This window comes from Hyla sarda, chromosome 5 (assembly GCF_029499605.1).
Source record: "Hyla sarda isolate aHylSar1 chromosome 5, aHylSar1.hap1, whole genome shotgun sequence".
Taxonomy (NCBI): domain Eukaryota; kingdom Metazoa; phylum Chordata; class Amphibia; order Anura; family Hylidae; genus Hyla; species Hyla sarda.
In genome coordinates, this window is record NC_079193.1 from 36,691,254 (window position 1) to 36,718,480 (window position 27,227).

At 42.3% G+C, this 27,227-nt stretch overlaps 1 protein-coding gene across 9 annotated transcripts in view; it reads left to right on the forward strand.

Moving 5' to 3' along the window:
- The window catches only part of MLLT10 (MLLT10 histone lysine methyltransferase DOT1L cofactor), a 258,622-nt gene that overhangs the window by 109,701 nt on the left and 121,694 nt on the right, over positions 1-27,227 (forward strand). For all 9 annotated transcript variants that reach the window (XR_008843863.1, XM_056519264.1, XM_056519263.1 and 6 more), the window contains 2 exons: positions 10,000-10,103; positions 12,638-12,731. Coding sequence is in view for 8 of the 9 variants with exons in the window: in XM_056519264.1 (XP_056375239.1) it covers positions 10,000-10,103; positions 12,638-12,731 (198 nt within the window). In the remaining variant the exon portion in view is untranslated. The remainder of the gene's footprint in view (positions 1-9,999; positions 10,104-12,637; positions 12,732-27,227) is intronic.

Sequence of the window (27,227 nt, forward strand, 5' to 3'; positions counted from 1 at the left end):
GTATGCGGGTTGTGTGGCACCTATAGACGTCTGTGGGACCTGTGTGTCTCACTACATTTTGACCTAAAACTTACTTTCTGGACAACCATTTTAATCATTGTTTTTAGGTGAAGAACAACCCCATAACATGGTACCATACAGGCCACCAAACATCAGTTGTGCATGGGACCTTATGGGGCCTAGGTCTCCAAACTGTGCACCTCCAGCTGTTGCAAAACAACAACTTCCAGGCATTCTAGGAGTTCATAGTTCATAAACCTAGGCTGTTGGCTTTCCAGGAATACTGGGAGTTGTAGTAGTTCAACAGCTGGAGGTTCACAGTTTTCACTATGAACCTCCAGCTGTTGCAAAACTACACCTCCCAGCATGCCTGGACGGCCAGTGACCTAGGTCTCCAAACTGTGAACCTACAGCTGTTGAAAAACTACAACTCCTAGTATTCCTGGAAAGCCAGCAGCCTAGGTTTCCAAACTATGACCTCCTAGAATGCCTGGAAGTAGTAGTTTTGCAACAGCTGGAGGTGCACAGTTTGGAGATTACTGTGCTAGAGATTGGGACCTTGCATTGGCTCTTATAGAGCCAAGGTCTCCAAACTGTGAACCTCCAGCTGTAGCAAAACTTCAACTCCAATCATGCCTGGACAGATGTTGGATGTCCGGGCATGCTGTGAGTTGTGTTTTTGCAACAGCCGAAGGTCCACATTTAGAGACCGCTATTATAGAGTATGACCTCACAACTATTCCTGTCCCCCAGTGGGGTCACAGCCTGACCTGAGGACGGTAGTAAAGCGAAGAACAGTGTAATGGAACTGTACAAGGGTGGATTAATGTGTGGTGTCACTGTATGTCACTGCTAAATGTCTTAGGCTGTACTTGGGCTTCTGCAAAAAGTGGAGTATATTGGGATACTGGCAGAAAAGTATTAACACATTAGCTTTAATGAGCTAATCATAGTCTACTAGTGCCTAGGTTCAGTCTGTTTTGAATATATATATATATATATATATATATATATATAGACCCCCCGACATATGATCAAATCAACATACGATGCTTTTTTATGTCGGGGCCATCGCATTAAGTGCCATCCGGCATCGCTAAATGCGTAAGCTGCTGCCGGATAGCAGCCTAATGTTCCCCGTGTGGTGCGGTGAGTATTACTTACCCCTCCACGATGCTCCGGGGTGCCCTTCGGGTCCAGCGCTGGTCCTCCGGTGTCTTCTCGGCCCTCTCTGGTGACGTTGATATGTTGCTGCGCACGCCATCCTGTCATCCAATAGTAACGGCGTACGCAGCGACGTAATGATGTCGCTACGTAGGCCCAGTAAGGCCTTGCGGAAGACAGCGGAGGACCGGAGAAGACAGTGGAGGACCGGAGAAGACCAGGAGAGCCCATCAGAGGACCGGAAAAGACCAGGAGAGCCCAGCAGAGGCCCAGGGACACCATCGGGAGCGGCGGGACGCGGTCTGGAGCGGCGGGGACAGGCGAGTACAGCTTCCCGTACTTTACATTGCACAAATCCCTCAACATACGATGGATTTGACAAACGATGGCTCGTTTGGAACGAATTACCATCGTATGTTGAGGGACCACTGTGTGTGTGTGTGTGTATATATATATATATAATTTAGATATATTAAATATTTTTATATTTATTTATTTATTGTGGGCCAAAACTTGTTAAATTTTAACATGCCTGATCTTTTTATTATCAAGGAGGATAGATGGAGATCAGAGGTGCCTGACAACAACTTTGAGAACATGTGCACGCTCAGCCAAATGGAGCACGCATATGGGGGAGGGGAGGAAGAACAGATGTCAGAGCACTAGATTAGCTTTTTGTGAATTTTAACCTGCAAAGATTTGCCATATCTTGTTGCATTGTCAAAGAACCGCATAACCAAGTAAGTCAGGAATAAAATCTCTGTAGCACTATTTCAAGTTCAGAGTAGAATTTCCTGTTGACCAAACGTCGCACGTGACTTTTAGCGATTAGATGACGTTGACAACCACCCGGTCTCAATTATGACTATAGACCAAATCACTTTCACCCCCGTGGCACTATTTCTGTAAAAAAAACACACTTAGAATGAAAATACACATCAGAACTGCACATAGTGTGAACTGACACCAACCCACTAATGAGTCTCAGCAGTTTAGGCTTCTGGTTGCTGGAGTCTAGTCAGGTGATCTGCAGTGATGAGACTCCACCCTCTGTCTCCAAAACCAGAGGAATCACAGGAAATGTAGGCAGCATGAAAAAATAATTTCTGTAAACCTATGCCTGCCACATCAGCTAAAACAGGTAAGCACAAAGCATACACAAGAACCTCTACATAATTGTCTAATAATAGCCTATATAAGCCAGAATTTCCCAACTAGGGTATCTCCAGACGAAGGCTGTCCAAGCATGCTGGGAGTTGTAGTTTTGCAACAGCTGGAGGGACCCTGGTTTGGAAACACTGGCTTATATAGCTGTATTCTGTAGTTACATAGGTCTGCAGGAAGATGCGCAAAAACCATACATATAGCTACACGTCAAATATAGCTTCTCTGTATATGTAGTATTATTCTCTTTCTACTTTCTACAGAATGAATAAGTTCATATATGTTTGGAAGTCTGAAGCGAATGAATCCGGAGAATAAAACAGAATAATACACAATATATGGAGACCTGATCCCGTCTGTCAATTCAGGGGTCTGGCTGCTCGGCGCTTATGAGCCCCTGATGTAATCTTCATGGGGCTTTTGGTGTCATCTAGGGATTTCCTTAATACATACAACACACTCTGCTATATTACAGAGAGCCTGGTGATAATGGTAAAGGGTCATCTATGCAGGGAAATATTCCGGCGCACAGATTGAATGGCTGCTAATGTTATCCCCAGTTTCAGGAGATTTAATTTTGGCTGTCACTTCCTGTTGGTAATTTAAAAAATAAAATATCATAAAATATATTAGGATAAAATATATAAAAATATATATAAAAAATCCTTTCCATCTGTCTTTCTTTTAAAGAAAAGAATTACATTTTCCACCACATAATTCTACGTGCATGCCCATGCAGCAGGAAAGGCTCCAGGATCTTGTCTTAAAGCCGTTTATTAAAATTCCATATGTCGGAGCCACCGTTCCTCCAACCTTTCATATTATTGCTGCTAATCTGACGCTGGACCAGACAGCAACAGGAAATGAGGGAATCTGTGCTGTAGACACGGAAGAGCATTTTATCCGCTTTGATGTGTGTAAGAATATGCGCGGATTGTCATTGACAAATAAACCTGCCCAAATTGCCATCACAGACATCAACCCCAAAGAATTTACCTCCCAACAAATACGAGGCGCACTGTTAACCCTTACATGGGGGCGCACGAGGCTTTCATTGTCTGGGGCTGATTTTGTACGTGATCATAGAAAGGGCGCTTTTACACTGGTAGGTTTACTACTTGTAAGTAGCCAGTCTGCCAGTGCACACCCCTTTTTTACACAAATAAATGCACCACCGACATGCAATGATTTATTCACATCGCCATCACGACAGCACTCCTTTATTAGGTGGTGCTGCAACTGAATTAACAGTGAGTCATAATTCCAAATTTTGTGTAAAAGATGCGATTTTCTTGTTAGTTTTGTCATTTCCGGGTATGTTTATGCTGGGCGATGGTCAGGAATAGAGATGAGCGAACTTACAGTAATTCGATTCGTCACAAACTTCTCGGCTCAGCGTTTGCTGACTTTAGCCTGTGTAAATTTGTTCAGCTTTCAGGTGCTCCGGTGGGCTGTAAAAGGTGGATACAGTGGTAGGAGGCTTCTACTCTGGACAGTTCCCAAGACAGGTGTCATCAGAGAGCACTTAGACGTAAAAGAACAACTCAACTTTAGCAGCTCATAAGTACTGAAAGGATTAAGATTTTTTAATAGAAGTAATTTACAAATCTGTTTAACTTTCTGGAGCTAGTTGATGTATAAAAAAAAAGTTTTTTCCTGCATAACCCCTTTAAAACAAGTAAAAATGAGGCTCAGTAGTGTGTGTGGCCTCCATGTGCCCATATGACCTCCCTACAACGCCTGGGCATGCTCCTGATGAGGTGGCGGATGGTCTCCTGAGGGATGTCCTCCCAGACCTGGACTAAAACATCTGCCAACTCCTGGACAGTCTGTGGTGCAACGTGGCATTGGTGGATGGAGCAAGACATGATGTCCCAGATGTGCTCAATTGGATTCAGGTCTGGGGAACGGGAGGGCCAGTCCATAGCATCAATGCCTTCCTCTTGCAGGAACTGCTGACACACTCCAGCCACATGAGGTCTAGCATTGTCTTGCATTAGGAGGAACCCAGGGCCAACCGCACCTGCATATGGTCTCACAAGGGGTCTGAGGATCTCATGTCGGTACCTAATGGCAGTCAGGCTACCTCTGGCAAGCATATGGAGGGCTTTTCAGCCCCCAAAGAAATGCCACCCCACATCATTACTGACCCACCACCAAACTGGTCATGCTGGAGGATGTTGCAGGCAGCATAACATTCTCCACGGCGTCTCCAGACTCTATCACGTCTGTCACATGTGCTCAGTGTGAACCTGCTTTCATATGTGAATAGAACAGGGCGCAAGTTGCGAATTTGCCAATCATGGTGTTGGGCTGTAAGCACATCCCCCACCTGTGGATGTCGGGCCCTCATACCAGCCTCATGGAGTCTGTTTCTGACCGTTTGAGTGGACACATGCACATTTGTGACCTGCTGGAGGTCATTTTGCAGGGCTCTGGCAGTGCTCCTCCTGCTCCTACTTGCACAAAGGTGGAGATTGCGGTCCTGCTGCTGGGTTGTTGCCCTACTACGGCCTCCTCCATGTCTCCTGATGTACTGGCCTGTCTCCTGGTAGCGCCTCCATGCTACGCTGACACTACGCTGACAGACATAGCAAACCTTCTTGCCACAGCTCGCATTGATGTGCCATCCTGGATGAGCCACTTGTGTGGGTAGTAGACTCCGTCTCATGCTACCACTAGAGTGAAAGCACCGCCAGCATTCAAAACTGACCAAAACATCAGCCAGGAAGCATAGGAACTGAGACGTGGTCTGTGGTCACCACCTGCAAAACCACTCCTTTATTGGGGGGTGTCTTGCTAATTGCCTATAATTTCCACCTGTTGTCTGTTCCATTTGCACAACAGCATGTGAAATTGATTATCAATCAGTGTTGCTTCCTGAGTGGACAGTGTGATTTCACAGAAGTGTCATTGACTTGGAGTTACATTGTGTTGTTTAAGTGTTCTTACTTTTTTGTGCAGTGTAGTTATAGATATAGTTTTGTCTTTCTCAAACTCTTTTAGCATATGCTCTCTTTTTCGCTTTCTTATTCTTTCTTGCTTGCTTTTTTTCTTTCTCTTTTGTAGCTTTTTCTAATCCTATATGTATCTGTCTATCTATATTATATTTATATTTTTATAGATCTACTTCTCTCAAATCAAGCTCTTTCGCTCATGCTCTGTATCTAGCTTTTTCTTGCTCACTTTCTCTCTCTCCCTCACTCACTCTTGCTCACTTTTTCTTACCGGTTCTCGCTCTGTCTCTTGCATGCTCATGCTCTTTTGCTTGCTCTTTATCTTTCTTACTTTATCTTTTATTTATTTATTTTTTGCTTGCTATATGTTTAGGTCTATCTAATGTCTGTTTATATAGTATTTATACATCTATTTCTCTCTGTCTTAAATCAAACTCTTTTGTGCATGCTCTGTTTTCCCCTTGCACTCTTGTTCACGCTTTCTTGCTCTTTCTCAGTCTCTTGCTCTTCCTTTCTTGCTTTCCCTCTCTCGCTTTCTTACTCTTTTTCCTATTTTCTATCTTTCTGGCTCACTCCCTTTCTTGCTGATTTGTCATTTTTTCATTTGTTTTAGTTTTGGCTCACACAGCAGGACACCCTATCATTGGTGTTGTGACTGTATAGAACAGTTTCTCCCAACCAGGGTGCCTCCGGCTGTTGCAAAACTACAACTCCCAGCATGCCCGGACAGCCGAAGGCTGTCCGGGCTTGCTGGGAGTTGTAGTTTTGCAACAGCTGGAGGCACCCTGGTTGGGAAACACTGGTATAGAATCCTACAGGCTCAGCCATTGCTTTATAAATCCAGTAAAATGCTCATATTTTACTTTAACCCGCTGTTATTTTAGGAACAGAGAATGATTTGGATGTCAGATTTGTAATAACATTTCAAAACATCAGAGATTTTTGGAAAATCATCCGATATATAATATTTCTTACGATAAACTGATTTCCCCTGACTATTCGTACAGACGTAATTTTTTTAATTATTTTTTTTATTAATTTTTTTTACGCTGTTCCTCGCCGTGTCTTGTGATGGTTTGCAGGTAGCCGGGTGTAAATCTATTTGCATACACCGCGGTCACATGAGAATAGTGACAATAAAAATCTCACTTCCTCCCGGTTTGCACGGCAGCTGTTTCCTCCGCTTTACACACCTTGTGAGAGGAGGATTTTTTGGCAGCCAGTGTAAGGTGAAGCCATTTAATTTGAGGAGGCCACTATGGAGGAATCTACCCCCTTCCCCCTCCTTTTTTTCCCTTTTTTTTTTTTTTTTCAGGTCAGGCCAAGTTCTGCATAGATTGTCATTTCTAAACAAACGTGGGAAACTCTCCAGCGCAAATTTGGGGGCATACAAGTGATTTCTGTCTCATAAAAGACTTAGACCTAGAGGCCTCCAAAAGGGGGGGGAAGATGCCATGTTAAACCCGCGGTGACAATGAAGGCATAGACCTGTGTAAAGCCCACGCTGCCAAGCATCACTGCCTCGGCCGGCGTCAGAGGGGTTAAAGTCTTTCTGGACAGTGAAACCTGTTTCCTCCAAGAAAGCTTGGACGTGTCCTCTTCCCGTGGGAATGCAGCCACTCTTTGCCCTCTTTGCATGGCTCAGAACCAGCCTAACAACTAAACTACCAGAATCGCTGGCTTGAATGCACGCTGCTTCCTTCTAGCCGACTCAGTTGACTGGCTCGGGGTGGGGGATTTATTTGTTGCAAGCAGTTTTGTCTTCACATGACCGGGGACCCTACATTATTTCATAGTTTTTCCGCCTTTCGCCAATAACTCCCGATCTAGTTTCTAATTGTACCAATCCTCTCCTAAGAAGAGTTGGCTGCTGGAACTGCAGAGAACACTTCCATTATGGCCGCACCTATAGAAACAATGTAAGAAACCATTCAGATTTGTTACAAATGTCCAGTTCTACAAATTATTCCACTTCTACTTCATTACTATCTCGTTTATGTTACATCTCAGTATCCAGCCCAATACATTCTCGCGCTCGTGACGCCAGCTTTTTTTGCTCATTTTACCCCCTTGCTCTACGTCCAGGCTTAGTACTTCCAGCTGGTTCTCTGATTGCTTTTAATACCCATCCCCCTCTAGCTTGTTATCACTTAGACGCTACACGTGACACTACTCACCTCCTACCTTCCCCCAACATCCTCCGTCGTGTGCACGGAATTCTAAGTCAAACCGGCTTCTTAACCCTTGGGTCGTCCAAAGACCTGTATGTAGGCCACGATTTTTCCACCTATTTAAGGCGCAGGTGCTCCCCATGGGCTCCTGCTGCATTGGGTCTGGGTATGTATTTGTTTTCGGCGTCCTAAGGACTGTGATGGTAAAAAAGATGGTTGTCTTTAAAACATCTTTTTTTATTTTTATTTTTTTTATTTTTTTTTTTAAATGTATTTTATTTATTTATATATTTATTTATTTTAGAATTTTTTTGTATATTTTGGACTTTTGTGTTCTTTGAGTGGCCACACGCTTATGTGCTTCCGTTTCGGATGTCTAGCAAAATCTGCAATTGCCGAGTTCAAATACACTGGGGAATTTATCATTCGCTCTTTTTTTTTTTGTGCTAAGCACATGTTGCTACAGATAGATAATTTTTTCCATGTGTGAGTCTATGATTAGCAGGACGCCTCGTCTTTTTCATGGCCTGTGCACACATAGTAAATAAACTATATCCGGGTTTCCCAACCAAGGTGCCTCCAGCTGGCAAAAATCGAGTGCGCCCGACTGTTCTCTCCAGGGACATCATCTGTTGTCGGTGGGCTGCCATACACCTTATACCAGCGTTTCCCAATCAGAAGGCCTTCAGCTGTTGCAAAACTACAACTCTCAGCATGCCCGGATGGCCAAAGGCTGTGCGGTCATGTTGGGAGTTGAAGATTTGCAAGAGCTGGAGCACTCTGGGAAACTCTGGCTTATATAGCTCAGTGTAAGCTTTTATTAGATAATATTGAAGAGGTTCTCGTGTATCCCTTGTACTTACCTGTTTAGTCTAATGTGGCAGACGTGGGTTTTTAGCCATACTGATTGCTATTTCAGTAATTTATTTTTTTCATGCTGCTTTAATTTCCCATGATTTCTTTGGTTTTGGGGAGAGAGAGGGGGAGTCTGATCACTGCAGATCATCTATTTCATGGCCTGTGCACAGATAGTAAATAAACTATACCTATGTTTCCCTACCAGGGTGCCCCCAGCTGTTGCAAAACTACCATTTTTGCAAAGTCTGCACAAAATGTTACAATATATATATATATATATATATATATATATATATATATATATATATTAAAGGGAACCTAGCATTAGATTTTACTATATATAATGCTTGGAAACGCGTATATATGATAAAATCTTTAACCTCACCATCCCCGGGGGACGTTTGGAAGTAACCCCTGTTGCCCCATAGGAAGTCCCCTGGGCGGGGAGCTATACTTACCTAGTCCTGTCGCTCCGTCTGAAGTGCTGCTCCCTTGGCATGATTGATGGCCAATGTCATTGATGGCCAGCGATTTTAATGGGACTTGTGGCCTGACAGACTTAATATAATTTAGAAATTGGTGTAAATTATAGCAGAAATTGGATTTCATTGCAAAGGCCCATGGCCGGCCACAGCTGATCGCTACTGATTGAGATTGGGCGATTCGTACTGGAAGTTCACTCATTTCTAATCGAGAGCCGTTTACTGCATAATCCTTTTCCAACATCTTACTCCAACATATTAAACATTGTAGTTAATAAACTCCCCCTTTATTTCAGTGCCTTTTCTTCTGCTGCTGTTACTTCCTCTAGCACAGGGTTTCCCAACCAGGGTGCCTCCAGCTGTTGCAAAACTACAACTCCCAGCATGCCCACTCATGACCACTACTCCTTAACATCACATCATATTCAGGCAACATCACATACAACACACACAAAAAAAATATATATATATCACCACATAGCGGACAGACAAAGTGTGTGTGTGTGTGTTGTATGTGATGTTGCCTGAATATGAGCGATGTTATAGGGGTTATCCAGGAAAAAAAACTTAATTTTTTTTTAGAGATCAACTGGCTTCAGAATGTTAAACAGATTTGTAAATTACTTCTATTAAAAAATCTTAATCCTTCTAGTACATATGAGCTGCTGAAGTTGAGTTGTTATTTTCTGTCTCTCTGATGACAGCTGTCTCGGGAACTGTCCAGACTAGAAGCAAATCCCCATAGCAAACCTATTCTACTCTATGCAGTTCCTGAGACAAGCAGAGATGTCAGCAGTCAGCACTGTTGCCAGACCGAAAAGAACAACTCAACTTCAGCAGCTGATAATTATTGGAAGGATTAAGATTTTTTAATAGAAGTAATTTACAAATCTGTTTAACTTTATGGAGCCAGTTGATATAAAAAAATAAAAATAAAAGTTTTTTCCCTGAAATACCCCTTTTAAGGCGTAGAGGTCATGATCGGTAATGCATCCATCTTACACCAGTATTGTCCTATAGGCAGTTTGTGCTTCTATGTCATCAATTCCTTTATCATTTTTCTATTTAGGCATTGTTTTGTTTGTTGGATTAAATTTAACTAGTTACTTTTAGCTAATAAAATGGTGATCTGAATTCATAAGTATGGAGTAATAACTTTTTATAGTAACAGTTGTTGTTGTTGTTTTTTCTTCTTATTTGCAGACTTGCTATATATGTGATGAGCAAGGGCGAGAGAGCAAAGCTGCTACCGGGGCTTGTATGACCTGCAATAAACATGGATGTCGTCAAGCCTTCCACGTAACTTGGTAAGTTGTCAGAAAAGGCATAATGTGACACTGATTGGCTGACACATGGTGATGGGATGGTGAACCCAGACTGTATGTTTTCAGGGGTAATTCATACATACATGTGAAAAGAACACATTGGTGAAGTTGGTGATCTCGGTCCAGCAATGTTTCCAAAATAGATGAGCCGTCTATTGACCGTAAAGATTCTTTTGACACAACACAACAATTTGTTACTGAAAATATGATCGAACATTCAAAACAATAGGAGTTTGTTTAAAATGTCTTGTCCGATGTCCAGTGAGCAGAACCAATTGGGCGTATAAGTCTTCTAATCTGATCTCTTAATGATATAGTTGAAGTTGAGGTTTCTGTCTGTATTAGAAGCCGGGACACTAAGCCAGATCTATGGCGTCAAGGAGTCAAATGGCGACCACTGGACCCAATTTACTTACGGGATTTTTTGGTGTTCCGTCAAGGTTGTAAAGCTGTTGTCTTGTTTGACGAAATTGGGAGCCACAGAAACCACAGAGTACAGAGAGTGAATAGGGCGGTGGCACGCGTGTACAACCTGCTGCTCCATTCTAATGGATTCCATTCTGAAGATTGAGGGAGGCTCCAATGGTTGGACACCCTGCGATCAGCTAGCTAGCCCCTTTCCTGTGAATAGTGTATGTTTGCTGATAAAGCTATCCCCTATTTACAGGATTTTGATGGCACAAATAGAGCTGCATGATGGAAACACTAATGGATTTTTCAAATGCAAGTGTGAAACAGACCTTAAAGGGGTACTCCCCTGGGAAACATTTTTTTTAAATCAACTGGTGCCAGAAAGGTAAACAGATTTGTAAATTACTTCTATAAAAAAAATCTTAATCCTTCCTGTACTCATCAGCTGTTGTATGCTCCTCAGGAAGTTCTTTTCTTTTTGAATTTCCTGTCTGACCACAGTGCTCTCTGCTGACACCTCTGTTCATTTTAGGAACTGTCCAGAGTAGGAGCAAATCCCCATAGCAAACCTACCCTGCTCCGGACAGTTTCTGAAATGGACAGAAGTGTCAGCAGAGAGCACTGTGGTCAGACAGAAAGGAAATTCAAAAAGAAAAGAACTTCCTCTGGAGCCTACAACAGCTGATAATATATGTGTTTTCCAGGGGAGTACCCCTCTAAAACAGTTGTCCCAATATTAAAAGTTACTAGGAAATCAATGACAATGTTTCAGCTGCAATTATGAAAGAAAAGAACATAGGACTGCACTCACCATCCAACGATTCTTTATTGACTCGTGAAGTCACAGGCTGGCATCACGAGGGAGTCAGTCAATAGAGAATCGTTGGATGGTGAGTGCAGTCCCAATGTTCTTTTCTTTCCTAATTTTTGCACATACTCTGTTTGGACTTTGCACTGCCACAACCTACCAATATCCAGGTCCGCCCTGTCTGACGCCTAACCTATGCTTGCACACCCTAGTCCTGCTAGTGCCGGGCCTTCAGTTTCTTTCAGTTTTCAAATGTTTCAGCAGTTTTTGAAAGCCCTATAAAGAATACATGTAGGGATGGCTGGGCTTGCACGCTGCTGATCCAGTTGACCCCAGGTCAGCTCAGTTGTTACTTATCCTGTGGATAGGGGATACTTTTTTAAGGAGATCTGCAGTAAAATAAACATAGTCCCTATCCACAGGATAGGGGATAAGTGTCTGATCGTGGGGGGTCCGATCTCCTGTATGGGGCCCCGGCTCTGCAGCAGCTCTTCCATGCAGGAGGCGTGTCGGCAGCAGCATGAAGCCATGGCCGACACTCCTCCATGTAGTACTATGGGAGAGGCAGGGATGCAGCTCAGTGAGCTCGACAACACGCACGTTAGCCGGCGCACAGCGCGACAATGCCGGGGCCCCGTTCGGGATCACGACAATGCCAGGACCCCCCGCGATCAGACACTTAGCCCCTATCTTGCGAATAGGGATAAGTTTATTTCACTGCAGTTGTCCTTTAAAGGGGTTATCCAGGAAAAAAACTTTCTTTTATATATCAACTGGCTCCAGAAAGTTAAACTGATTTGTAAATAACTTCTATTAAAAAAATATTAATCCTTTCAGTACTTATGAGCTGCTGAAGTTGAGTTGTTCTTTTCTGTCTAAGTGCTCTCTGATGACATGCGTCTCGGGAACCGCCCAGTTTAGAAGCAAATCCCCATAGTAAACCTCTTCTAAACTGGGCGGTTCTCGGGACAAGCAGAGATGTCAGCAGTGAGCACTGTTGCCAGACAGAAAACAACAACTCAACTTCAGCAGCTGATAATTATTGAAAGGATTAAGATTTTTTAATAGAAGTAATTTGCAAACCTGTTTTAACTTTCTGGAGCCAGTTGTTGTAAAAAAAATAAAAATAAAATACCCCTGGAATACCCCTTTAATCTTGGGATAAGCCCCTTAAATAGATCATGTAGTGTTGTGATATGTACCTAATATCTTTTTTTTGTTTTTATCTATGTTCTAATTCACGTGTTAAATGATCTTTTCCATACACGATCTGATGGATTATCTTCTGTTGTTTCAGTGCACAGTTTGCAGGACTTCTGTGTGAAGAGGAGGGGAATGGAGCAGACAATGTGCAGTACTGTGGTTATTGTAAATACCACTATAGTAAATTGGTAAGGACTCGTCAGTGTCTGTGGTGCAATGTTTAGTAGTGATATTTCCTATGGGTTCCAGTGTTATATGATTTGTAAACAGAGTTTATGTAAAGGTTTGTGCACACAGGAGTAGCGGGCCCTGTTCAGTTGGGCACAGGATGCCACATAGTGTGATCACTTATAGGTATAAAACAGTGGTCTCAAACTGTGGCCCTGCAAATGTTACAAAACTTCAACTCCCAGCATGCCTGGACAGCCAACGGCTGTCCGGGCATGCTGGGAGTTGAAGTTTTGCAACATCTGGAGGGCCAAAGTTTGAGACCACTAGTTTAAAAGGTGGAAAACATACATTTTAGTGTGGTTGAGCCGGGATTGTTTCCAGGTTTTATTCAGGGTACAATTGCTATCATCATGGCTTGAGCTGTATTACTGCCTATTTGCGTCCACCTCTCCCTTCTGAGAGTTGATATTCGCCTGCTCATCCATAGATACTCATCCGTATAGTGATTCTAGACGTTAAATGGGCACTCTAATTAAAACTAGGGCTGGGCGGTATACCGGTTCATGCCGAATACTGAAATTTTTGTGCTGCACGATATTAATTTTTTGAATGAATGAATGAGTTATCAACCCAGCTCTGCACTGTCCCCACCTCGGGGTAAATACTCACATATCACCCGTAAGCGCTGCCCTCCTCGTCCTCCTGTCTGTTGCGGGCCGCCGGCGCTGACACTCTATACTGTGCGGTATCCTTATGCCCGGGCTGCAAAAGATAAACAAAGTAAACGTTAGCTCACTTTCCCCCGTCGGTCCGGACCTGCTTCCTGGGGACGGGAACGTCGGAGAGCCGTCAGCCTATCACCGGCCGCAGCGATGTTCCGCCTTGGCCGGTGATAGGTTGGGCCCACTGTCATATAAGAAGCCGGCTTCTTACATGACAGTGGGCTCAGCCTATCACTGGCCGAGGCTGAACTTCGCTGCTGGCCGGTGATAGGCTGACGGCTCTCCGACGTTCCCGTCCCCAGGAAGAGCGTGAGGCCGACGTAAGAAGGTGAGTTGAAGTTTATTTTGCTTATCTTTTGCAGCCCGGGCATAGGGATACCGCACAGTATAGAGTGTCAGCGCCGGCGGCCCGCAACAGACAGGAAGGAGGACGAGGAGGGCAGCGCTTACGGGTGTATACCGTGGAAACTCCATAAGTGACAAAAATTCTGTGACACACATATTTGGTCCAGCCCTAATTAAAACAAATTTTTGCTTTTGCACTCCTTATGATAAATATTTCTAATATACTTTGTTTTAAAAAAAAAATAAAAATGGAGTTTTATTTGTGCTTAAAAAAAGCTCAAGAGCACATCTTCCCCCTTCTTATACACAGACTTAGGACAGAGGTCCAAACACAGAAAGTGCAGCCTGGAGTGCTGAGGGGGGGGGGGGGGGGGGGGTCCAACCATTAATATATTAATGAACACCACACAAGTCCTTTGTTCTAGTGATTTTGAGGGTTGTAACGCCTGGACCACTACAACCTATTGCAACATGTAAAAGGATTGCTCAAAGTTGATCATTTCTTTTAGGCTTTATTAAAGGGGTTCTATGTCTTGGACAAATCCTGCATGATAGAAAAGTTCCTTTGCAATAAACAGATTAGAAAACATTATTTTTAGTATAGCGCCTCTACAGGAGAAAATAGGAATTACACAGTGGCCATTCAGGTTATTGGGATGTTTTTCTGTATTTACTTTCCGCTCAGAATCCCCTTAGAACTCATTCACAATCGGTCGGCGCTGGAGCCGCTCGAACCTGCGCTATCTTAATTAACGGCAGTGCATGTCTGAGCGGATTCCACTAAAAGAATGAACATTCATATTCAACTGTGGAGATTCTGCTGCGCTGCAATTTTCCAGTGCTGGGAGTTGTAGTTTTGCAACAGCTGGAGGCACCCCGGGTGGGAACACTGCACTAGTGTACCAAAAGTCCTATGGGTCCCATAGCAAACTGCTCCTATTAATTATACAGGAAAAAAATAATACCGGGCAAGGATGAAATAACGTTATGAGGCATGGCGTGTACACTTTATAGTGGTTTTCTTTGTATGATGATTAGGATTTCACCAAAACGCCTCCACAAATCATGATCATGTGACTATGTAAAGATCACATGATGCTGAACAAAAGACAGTTTTCGTGATAGAATAGTCCATCATTTTTGTAGACCAGCATGTTCCTATGGAATGTTTCTTTTTAATAGCCATGTTAATGCTGGAATGTATAATCCATTTACAGGCATATTATTAACAGTATAATCTCTGCATAGTTTGGAAGTATGGAACACATTTAGACAAAGGGTTCTTTACGCATATCATGAACCAAAGTTTGGTGGAATAAACTGCTTTACTACTCATTTGACTGAATTCCTGCATTGTTCACAATTCATGTCCTTGCCAAGGACCTTTTTTCCCTTTTTTAAATTGCAAAAGTAAAACTAGAGCATTTGGAATGTATTTTTCAGGGTAGGCGATCAGATGTCTGTGTAACCCCGCGATGGTAAGGATTAGGATCGATTACCAACCTAAGCAGCAGCCCCATTCTGCCCTGTTATAAAGGGAGACCCTCTGATTTGTGTATGCTAAATGTGCATTGACCCAATACATTTTTGAGACTTATTTAAAGGAGTAGTCCAGTCCTGAAAAACTTAGCCCCTATCCTAAGATAGTGTCAACCACCGCTTCGTGCGGTGGTCAACACGCCCCCTTCCCGCGGGCTGCCGGGGCCCCATACAGGAGATTGCGGGGGGCCCTAGCGGTCGGACCCCCAGCAATCTGAAACTTATCCCCTATCCTTAGGATAGGGGATAAGTTTTTCAGGGCTGGACTACTCCTTTAAGGGTTATTCTGGTTTCAGAAAATTGTATTTAAAAAGGACTGTCACTCCAAGATATATAACTTACAAATGTAGTGCTATTACAAATTGTACTGTTTTCAGCATGCTTTTGCATGATTCCCCTGACAGGAAGTTGTGTAGTCCTCTCATTGTCAGTGTGGTGGTGTCTCAGCAGTTCACTGGCTCCTCCCTCCCTAAATGACTCGTCATCCTTTGATTTTTCATGAGCTGTGGCTGCATCTTGTTTCTGAGATCTAGCCTCACCCCTGATCAGATCACTTCTTTCATTTTTCAGAGGCTTTAAACAAAAAAAATAAATAAATTATAATCTGGTTGCTATCGGCAACTCGGCAACATTTCCTCTGGACAGGTTTTGATAAATCTCCCCCAATGAGGTGTGTTTACAAGTAGAGGAGCAGACAGGGAACGATGCAACCTCACTGATAGTCTGCTATGAAATTAGATGATCTCTGGACAGGGAACTGTCAGGAGTTCTGTGGAATGTGAATAGGCAGGGTGGGAGGACTGTGATGAAGACCTGAGGAAAACAATGCATTCTGGGAATTGTAGTACTGAGCAACTGCTTAACCAGGAAGTATAACCAAGAAGTAAAAGACGAAGACCCTGTCCCCCCCAAAAAATACATTTTTGGTTGTTTTAGTGTTGGGGCACACAGGTAAGTAATGTTATATGCTACTGCAGCATTTTTTATTTAATTTTTTTACCCTATTTTCATTCCTTTCATGTGGGTAATACCAGGCTTGCGTTTAGAAAGAAAGGATATGGTGAGCATAGAAAGTCATAGGTATTACTGCCAATGTGCCAAGTGATTATCCACCTAAAAATTCTGGAGCTGATGGTGGTTACCAAACTTAGGAAATCAGCTTTTTATTTTTCAGACGTCCAAGGAGGTGAAGCTCCTCAAGTGCCACAGCCTGGCACACCTCATCACTTGCCCTCACCTCCCTTTAGACAGGCCAGTTTTTGATGGTAAAGAACAATTGCTGGATTTTTCAGACAGCCATTCACTTTTATCATTGTTGGTAACACATTTTCCTGTTTAGGCTGCGTTCACACGGCCATCTAGACCCATTCCGTTCTTCTCCCGTCAAAAATAAAAACGGACTTAAAAAAAAAACGGACAATAACGGATGCAAACGGATGTTATCCATTTGGATCTGTTATTGTTCAGTTAATAAACAAAAAAATATATAATTTGTTTGTTCTGTGCAGTAAAAACGGATCAAAAAATGGATTGTAAAAACGGATGCAAACGGATGACATTAAAGGCTCATCCGTTTTCCATAGACTTCAATGTTAAATTTACTGTATCTGATTTTTTTCCTGTTTTTTTTCCTGTTTTTTTAACGGAAGAAAAAATACTGCATGTGCCATTTTTTCTGCCATAAAAAAAACAAAAAACGGAAATGAGTACAAACGGATGTAAATGGATTGTAGAAAAATCCCATTGACATGAATGGGATTTTTTAAAATAAAGTTTTTAATCAGTTTACAGCCTGCAAGAACGGATCCGAAGCAGGGATAAAAAAAACGGGGACAGATGGCCGTGTGAACGCACCCTTACACGGGCAGATAAGCTACCAGCAAACAATATTTTTTAAATGTTCCTCAATCGACGGGCGATGGCTGGGTCTGTTACACAGGACATTTATTGTTGATAATTGGAGATGAGCGAACTTACAGTAAATTCGATTCGTCACAAACTTCTCGGCTCGACAGTTGATGACTTTTCCTGCATAAATTAGTTCAGCTTTCAGGTGCTCCCGTGGGCTGGAAAAGGTGGATACAGTCCTAGGAGACTCTTTCCTAGGACTGTATCCACCTTTTCCAGCCCACCGGAGCACCAGAAAGCTTAACTAATTTATGCAGGAAAAGTCAGCAACTTCCGAGCCTAGAAGTTCGTGACGAATCAAATTTACTGTAAGTTCACTCATCTCTATTGATAATCTACAGCCCTAAGAATCTGAGCTGCTTTCACAAGGGCCGTAGTGTAATGGCTACACAACCAGGTGAAAGGTTTTGTGGGGTGTTCCCAGTATGTTGTGGTTAGCACCTACCAAAGGTGCTTAAGGAAGGACAACTAGTGAGCTGGGGAGCAGGGTCATGGGGGGTGGGGCAACGTCCTCCATAGTGGGTAGTGATAGCTGTCCTGCCTAGAAGGTTCTGTTGCTCATAATACAGAGAAAGTTCTGGCTGCTATGGTAGAACGGTGACGGGACACATATGACGTTGCGTCATGCTGTGTAGCTGAAAACTGGCCAAGAAATTAAAAAAACGTTGGAGTCATGACCCAAGGCTACAAAGGGATATAAAGAAACTTACATTTTTGGACTCCCCACATGGATCTGCTGCTTTATATAGGACCAGAGTCAGAGAGTCAGTGGGTCAGAGCTGTTTTGGGGCACAATGAGCTCTGTACAATATTAGTTTTCAATGCTACGAATAATCCCTGTATACAGCAGTGAGCTGCACTATTCTGATCTGTGCTTAGGCATGTTCTCAAAAGAAAATACTCTGACGGTCTTCAGCCACCACTAGAGGGAGCTTTAGAACCTACCTGCCTACTGTGTATACCTTACATAAAAACCAAAATGATATGGTGTTAAAGTGTTATTGTCATTTAAAAAAAAAACTTTTGATGTGTTATAGAGTCATGTCAAATGTTTTGGTCAGTCAAGCTCTGGGTGCTGAGACAACTCCCACTGATCAGTGGAATGAGCGGGGAGAAGTGCTTAGTTAAAGGGGTATTCCACTGCCTCAGCGTTCGGAACATTTTGTTCCTAATGCTGGGTGCGGGCTGCGAGGAGTCGTGACCTCACGGACACACCCCCTCAATGCAAGTCTATGGCAGTGGGCGTGGCAATCACCACGCCCCCTGCCATAGGCTTGCATTGAGGGGGGGGGTGTCCGTGAGGTCACGAGTCCCCGCACCCACTGTAGCTGCCGCCGGAAGCTCGTGACGTCATAGCCCCCTCATGACGTCATGCCCCACCCCCTCAATGCAAGTCTATGGGAGGGGGCGTGATGGCTGCCACGCCCCCTCCCATAGACTTGCATTGAGGGGGTGGGGCTCTGACATCACAAGCTTCCGGCTCCAGCGTTCGGAACGGTTTGTTCCAAATGCTGAGCAGTGGAGTACCCCTTTGAATTGGTAACAAAATCAGCTGCAGAAAATATGCTGTAAAAATATGCAGCAGATCCTGTATATATGACCTTAATCCAAGGGTGCGTTCATACGTCCGTATTTTCTGCTGCAGATTTTGCTACCCATTGAAATCAACAGGCAGCAAAATCTGCAACAAAAATATGCGCGTGTGAATGTACCCAAAGTGTACATTCTATTTCATAGTTTTTTTTTTACTCAATCACTTATGGAGTGATTGTGATTTTCTTTGCTTATTTAACTATGGATAACCTTTTGCTTTAAAGGGGTACGCCGGTGGAATTTTTTTTTTAAATTACTTCTATAAAAAATTATTAATCCTTCCAGTACTCATTAGCGGCTGTATACTACAGAGGAAATTCTTTTCTTTTAGGATTTTTTTTCCTGTCACGACCACAGTGCTCTCTGCCGATACCTCTGTCCATTTCAGAAACTGTCCAGGGTAGGTTTGCTATGGGGATTTGCTCCTGCTCTGGACAGTTCCTCAAATGGACAGAGGTGTTAGCAGAGAGCACTGTGGTCGTGACAGAAAAGAAATCCAAAAAGAAAAGAACTTCCTCTGTAGTATTCAGCTGCTAATAAGTACTGGAAAGATTAAGATTTTTTGATTCCATCCATCCCCCCCCCCCCCCGACTCATGGCGGCACGCTCCCTCCCATAGACTTGAATTGAGGGGAGCTGGATGGCATGAGGGGGCAGGGCTATGACGTCACAAGCTCCCGGCGCCGGTTCCAGCATTTGGAAAAGTTTGTAGTACCCCTTTAAGGGTCACATCACTCCTGAAAAAACTATAGCCTGTATACGAATCGCTATTAAAGGGGTTATCCAGGAAAAAAACTTTTTATATATATATATATATATATATATATATATATATATATATATATATGAATGAACTGGCTCCAGAAAGTTAAACAGATTTGTAAATTACTTCTATTAAAATATCTTAATCCTTTCAGTACTTATGAGCTGCTGAAGTTAAGGTTGTTCTTTTCTGTCTAAGTGCTCTCAGATGACACGTGTCTCAGGAACCGCCCAGTTTAGAAGAGGTTTCCTATGGGGATTTGCTTCTAAACTGGGCGGTTCCCGAGACACGTGTCATCAGAGAGGACTTAGACCGAAAAAAACAACTTTAACTTCAGAAGCTCATAAGTACTGAAAGGATTAAGATTTTTTTTAATAGAAGTAATTTACAAATTGTTTAACTTTCTGGAGCCAGTTGAGATATATATATATATATATATATATAAATATATATTTAAAAAAAAAGTTTTTTTTCCTGGATAACCCCTTTAAGTGTTCTCTGATGACACCTGTCTCGGGAACTGTCCAGAGTAGAAGCAAATCCCCATAGCAAACCTCTTCTACTCTGTGCAGTTCCCGAGACAAGCAGAGATGTCAGCAGAGAGCACTGTCGTCAGATGCAAAAGAACAACTTAACTTCAGCAGCTGATAATTATTGGAAGGATTAAGATTTTTTCATAGAAGTAATTTACAAATCTGTTTAACTTTCTGGAGCCAGTTGATCTAAAAAAAAAAATATATATATTTTTTCCTGGATAACCTCTTTAATCCCCTGTGTTGTCCAGTTCTGTCCTGTGGATTTCTCAATTGGTGTTTATTTCTGTTTGTTAGGAGTAAGTCAAGTTTGCCTTCTAAGTCATTCATTTCCCATGTCTAAATGTTCTGAAGTGCTAACATGCCTCTCGACAATTCTGCTTTCTAATATACTTTGGCAATCGTGTTAGTACAGTTTTATGAAGCCTATCTTAGGGCACTTTCACCACATCACTTATAATGTTACAAGGTAATGATGAGTCCCTGATAACTGGTATATAACATTCAGAGATATATGTCATAAATATAATGGACTGAGGAAAAATAAGAATATTGTAGGATATTTTTTGACCTTCCTGTTTTGGTTTGGGGGGTACTTAATAATTATTTAAATATAACTTTATCTTATTTTTTTAAATAAACATAGCCAGACTCCATATTGCATATACTTTATAAAGCAAAAAATAAATAAAAATAAAGCAAAATAAATAATGCATAAAATATAAAATTTACTAAATTATACAATCATATAATGTTTGTTAGCTTTTAAATTACTTTTACATTACATTAAATTAACAGAAACATCCCTGCTGTAAGGAGGGCAGACTCCACCCTGTGCTTATCCAGCAAAAATAGTATATTTTAAATAAGAGGCCAGGCTGTGTATTAACATGAAAAAAATCCTGTACTTACCTCCCTTGCTCCTCCGGGATCATGGCACCTGGTCTGAACTAAACTTCACTTCCTGGAGCACCACTGTGGCCAGTGATTGGCTGAGCAGCAAGTATTTTCTGCAAAGTTCATTGGAGTCCGGACACTAGATAACCACTTTATATATATATATATATATATATATATATATACATACAGTGATCCCTCAACTTACAATGGCCTCAACATACAATAGTTTCAACATACAATGGTCTTTTCTGGACCATTGTAAGTTGAAACCAGACTCAACATACAATGTTACGGACAGTCCAGATATGTGAAACGTGATGTCTGGTAGCGCCCCCTACAGTACAGGGAGGTATCACATGTTCTGTACACTTAACCTGTACCAGGGTTACCTTCTCCTTTGGACACCAGGTGAGGGCGACTCCATATTTTTTAATTTAATTCTTTTTTCTTTTTAAGGACATTGCGTGTTCTGTACAGGACCCTGAAGAAGCTTCTGTCCTCTACATAGACCAGTGTTTCCCAAACGGGGAGCCTCCAGCTGTTGCAAAACTACAACTCCCAGCATGCCCGGACAGCCAAAGGCTGTCCGGGCATGCTGGGAGTTGTTGTTTTGCAACAGCTGGAGGCTCCTCGCTTGGGAAACACTGACATAGACAGTGATTTACAGCTTCCAGCAGATCTTTCTTACTTTTATATGTAAGGATTTGCTTTATCTATATTAGTTATCTACTTATTTTTCTCTAATCTTCACTTTTTTCCTATTTTTGGATGACATTTTGGTGGCTTCAGAACCAATTACCAGGTTTCCATAGAGTTCTGGTCTCAACATACAATGGTTTCAATATACAATGGTCGTCCTGGAACCAATTAATATTGTAACTTGAGGGACCACTGTATATATATATATATATATATATATATATATATATATATATTTTTTTTTTTTATTTTATTTTTTTTTTTGTATTCGCAAAGCCCTTCCTACTCGTTGAAGGGCAGACTCTTCCTTGGCTTTCTTGTAAGCCTATTAGCAGTGTACAGGATTTCCTATCAGAGTATCTTGTTTATTAGAAATACCATGTGTAGTTTTCTTTTTTTATGTTTTTTTTTATTTATTATGGTCTCCCTGCAGGACCCGCATTCTATGCGGGTGCTGAATCTCCAGTTTCGTAAACCTCCGGGTTTCCGGGACTGGGGACGTGATGTCACGCCACGCCCCCTCCATTCATGTCTATGTCTATTCACACCCCTTCCCATAGACATGAATGGAGGGGGAGTGGCGTGACGTCACATCCCCAGTCCCAGAAACCCGGAGGTTTCCGAAACTGGAGATTCAGCACCCGCATAGAATGCGGGTGCTGCAAGGAGATCGCGGGGGGTCTCAGCAGCGGGCCCCCCCGCGATCAGCCATCTTATCCCCCATCCTTTGGATAGGGGATAAAATGTTTTTGCCCGGAATACCCCTTTAACGCTACAAGCAGTAGCGTTAATGTGCATTACAAGTTAATACATGATCACTTTTGTGATATTTTTATTTTTGAATTCAGCCTTTATTAGGTTCAAAATGTTTATGGTGATGTATCAGAAAAAATTGGAGCTCTATATCAGAAATAATTGTATAACAAATTACCATATAATTATAGAGGTCATCTGGCGTTTGATTTTTACTTAAAGTGCTTTTCGGAGCATTTGTTTCAAGGGGTTCTCCAGTGGAAAATTTTTTTTTTTTTTTTTTTTAAATCAGCTGATGCCAGGAAGTTAAATAGATTTTTAAATGACTTCTTATTAAAAATCTTAATCTTTCCAGAGGAAGTTCTTTTCTTTTTGAATTTCTTTTATGTCTGACCACAGTGCTCTCTGCTGGCACCTCTGTCCATTTTAAGAACAGTCCAGAGCAGGAGAAAATCCCTACAGCAAACCTATCCTGCTCTGGACAGTTCCTGACATGGACAGAGGTGTCAGCAGAGAGCACTGTGGTCAGACAGAAAAGAAATCCAAAAAGAAAAGAACTTCCTGTAAAACATACAGATGCTAATAGGTACTGGAAGGACTAAGATTTTAAAATAGAAGTAATTTACAAATCTGTTTAACTTTCTGGCACCAGTTGATTAAAAAATAAATATATATATATATATATATATATATATATATATATATATATATATATATATATGTATATGTATATGTATATATATATGTATATGGGTGTGTGTATGTATGTGTATATATTTACATACATAATGTATACATACATAATAATTTCCACTGGAGTACCCCTTTAAACTTGAATTAAGCTCAGGTTGGGATGAGAAACAGTGATACTAATCTGTCGCTGATCCCCTGCTGGTGCTGTTCCCTGCTGCTGAGTGCTCACTGTTCTCCTTTCAACACATTGGACAGTTTTTTTCCCTACCAAGGTGCCTCCAGCTGTTGTCTTTGGCTGTCTGGGCATTCTGGGAGTTGTAATTTTGCAACAGCTTGAGGCACACTGGTTGGGAAACCCTGACATAGGACATGCCCATTCACTGGCAGCTGCAAGTTAATGCTAAGGCCAGTGATTGAATAAGAGGCCATTGTCCTGTTAAGAGGAGAGCAGCTAGCACGTGGCAGCAAGGACAGGCACTGGTCGGGGATCAGCAGCAGGTAAGTACATGTTTTTTTCCCCTCCTTTTTTTCATCCCACCTGACCTTTTTTAGGCATAAAATTGATGTTCAGGATGACCCCTTTATATTTTTTTTTTGTAACGTACCTCCAAACCAAAGTTACTTCTTAGCCATTTTGTCTTATTACCTTTTCTCCAGAGGTTATGGTGCCATTTCTGCAGTACCTTCTTCCCCCTCTAGTATACAGTACCAACATTTTTTTGTACAGGTACTTATTTCTTTTATATATATTTTTTTTGTGTTTTTTATAGAAAAAAGGCAAACTGGATTTTAGTAGATCAGTTGATCAAAGTTTAAGTGATTCTTCCTCTCACTCTCAGGATAAACTTCATGAGAAGGAGAAAAAAGTAAGTTTGATTGCTATTTCACATGCATGGAACAAGCGCTCCATCATGACTCTCCACCCTCGCCATACGCTAGTTGAGTTTATCCCCGTGATCTTGTTTTGTAGTGAAGCATGGCCTAGCGCCTCATCCATTCATCCTGTGCATGTGCTTCTAGACTCGCATATCCACCAGCCCATTGTATGTCTACCAGTCCACCTTTCTCTTTGTCAAATATAAAAATAGAGGAGATAATTGTTTTTGCAGCTCACAGGAGACCTAGGGTGGGTTCACACTATGTTTTCACTGTACTGGTGCTGGATCCGGTTGGGGGGAGTGAAAACCGGGCGCTCCCGTATCCTAGCCGGACCCGGCCCGTATATGATGCATTTCAATAATTCAAACGGTTTTAGGTCCGGTCAGAAAACCATATACGGGGCAAAAATGTGCTGAGCGCCCGATTTTCTCTCCCCCCCCCCCCCCCCAATCGGATCCGGCACCTGTACAGTGAAAACGTAGTGTGAACCCGCCCTTAGATACATGTTAATAGCAGCCATGGGATGCCTTGTAAATGTTACATGAGCAAATACTCTTCCAACTATTCTTCCCAGGAGAAGCTTGAAGTTGCACAATATGTGCTCATAAGATGCCTGTGTGTTCAAAACAGTCAAAAGGATCATCTAATGTGCCATAGGGTATATTTTAACTCGACTTCCCCTTTAGGCTATGTTCACATGGTGGAATTTCAAGGGGTACTCTGCTGGAGAGCTTTTTTTTTTTTTTTTTTTAAATCTACTGATGCCAGAAAGTTAAACAGATTTGTAAATTGCTATGGGGATTTGTTCCTGCTCAGGAAAGTTCCTAACATGGACAGAGGTGTCAGCAGAGAGCACTGTGGTCAGACTGAAAGAAAATTCAAAAAGAGAAGAACTTCATGTGGAGCATAACAGCAGCTAATAAGTACTGGAAGGGGTTAGATTTTTAAATAGAAGTAATTTACAAATCTATTTAACGTACTGGCACCAGTTGATAAAAAATTTTTTTTCCAGTGGAGTACCCCTTTAATAGCGCAATTCCATGGAAATATTCCACAGCAGCAGTGCCCCTTTCTGGTATCTATTCTGCAGTTTTTGCTTGGAAATCCATTGCCATTTATAAAACGGCCCATTTTCGAGCCGTCCTAGCACCCACCTGAACATTCAAATGTGTGCAGTATCCGTCCTTGGTTTCCAGACAGACATTCCCCACATTTCCGGCCGTGTCAACATGGCCTTAAAGAGGTACTCTGCTGCTCAGCGTTTGGAACAAACTGTTCCGAACGCCGGAGCTGGGTGCTCTTGACATCATAGCCCCGCCCCCTCATGACATCACACCCTGCCCCCTCAACGCAAGTCTATGAGAGGGGACGTAACAGCCGTCACGCCCCCTCCCATAGACATGCATTGAGAGGGGGCGGGGCTATGACATCACAAGCTCCCGGCTCCAGCGTTCAGAACAGTTTGTTCCAAACGCTGAACAGCGGAGTAACCCTTTAAAGAGTTGTTCTGCCCTAACTCTGTTTGCACACAGAGAACTTTCTTGTTTGGGCAGAGTTTTATGCTTTGCTTTATTTCCTTTCCTTCTGTATGGGTTAAAATTAGGTAAAAATTTTTTTTTCTGTAGAAGGAAGAACATTTTCATACTATCCAACCCCATCTGTAGAAAGCGGCAAGAACTCCTAAACGGAGTTCTACACATGGCTGACTATTTGTTTTCGGGGAGACTCTGGATTGGCTTTGGCTTTGAGTTTTCTTCCTTCTGGAGTAGACCTGTTTGCCATTATGTTTCCCCCCCATGGAGCTTTCTTTGTCAGAATAGAAGTCTCAATAGACCAACTGTGTCCCTTTAATGAGAAATCATACCGCCCACGAGCTTCTGTATGGAGGAAGTGGCAACCACTCTAGTCATCACAAGCCGGTGCCCAGGGCATTGTTTTCTTCTAGCACCCTGTGTTGTCGGTAATGCATGGTATTTAAAGGGGTTATCCAGGAAAAAAAACTTTATATATATATATATATATATATATATATATATATAATCAACTGGCACCAGAAAGTTAAACAGATTTGTAAATTACAATGAAAGAGAGGTAGCGTGCACTCACCGCGGGTAAACAGCTGCAGGCCCAAGGTCCGGAAGAAGGACGTTCCTACGTCCGAAACAGCCGGCGTAGCCTCTGAGCGCCCCTTACCGTCTTCGTCTATGTCGTGGTGATCCCGGACCTTGGGCCTGCAGCTGTTTACCCGCGGTGAGTGCACGCTACCTCTTTTTCATTGTATTATTGGATACTTTATCTAGTGTGTGCACCCCGCAGGTGCTGCTTTGTAATTTATCGGGTCCGGAGGCTGCCAGTGTACACCAGCGGTATCGTATGACTGCACGTTTAGCTGCACGGTGTGCTCTCTCCTCCTTCTATGGTTTTAGATTTGTAAATTACTTCTATTAAAAAAAATCTTAATCCGTTCAGTACTTTTGAGCTGTTTAAGTTGAGTTGTTCTTTTCTTTCTAAGTGCTCTCTGATGACGCCTGTCTCGGGAACTGTCCAGAGTAGAAGCAAATGCCCATAGCAAACCTCTTCTACTCTGTGCAGTTCCCGAGGCAGACAGAGATGTCAGCAGAGAGCCCTGTTGCCAGACAGAAAAGAACAACTCAACTTCAGCAGCTGATAATTATTGGAAGGATTAAGATTTTTTTTAATAGAAGTCATGTACCAAGCTCTTTAACTTTCTGGAGCCAGTGGATATACAAAAAAAGTTTTTTTTCCTGGAATACCCCTTTAATAGATTATTAATATTATCAATATATTTTTTTTAAAATCTTATTAGCTCTTTTGGGTCTCTTCAATGAGAAATTGTATCGCCCAGAGCTACTTCATGAGGCAAGTGACAACCACTCTAGGTACCATAAGTTAGTGCCCAGGGCAGTGTTTCTTTTCTTCTAACACCATTTTCCTTCGTGGGATTTTTTGAGCTGCTACTTGTTTGTGAGATTTAGTCTCTGTTCGCATCACGTTTTTCTTCTATGGTTAGCATAGGTCAGGAAAGCTCCTTTTGGCCTCTGTCTGGTCAGCGTACATTAGTATAATGCAAAAAGAAAGTACGGAATAGCCTAGAAGACTATGCAATTACATGCAACAGTATCCAGTAAAACATATGCGTGAAATGCTTTGGTGTACACTGGATTT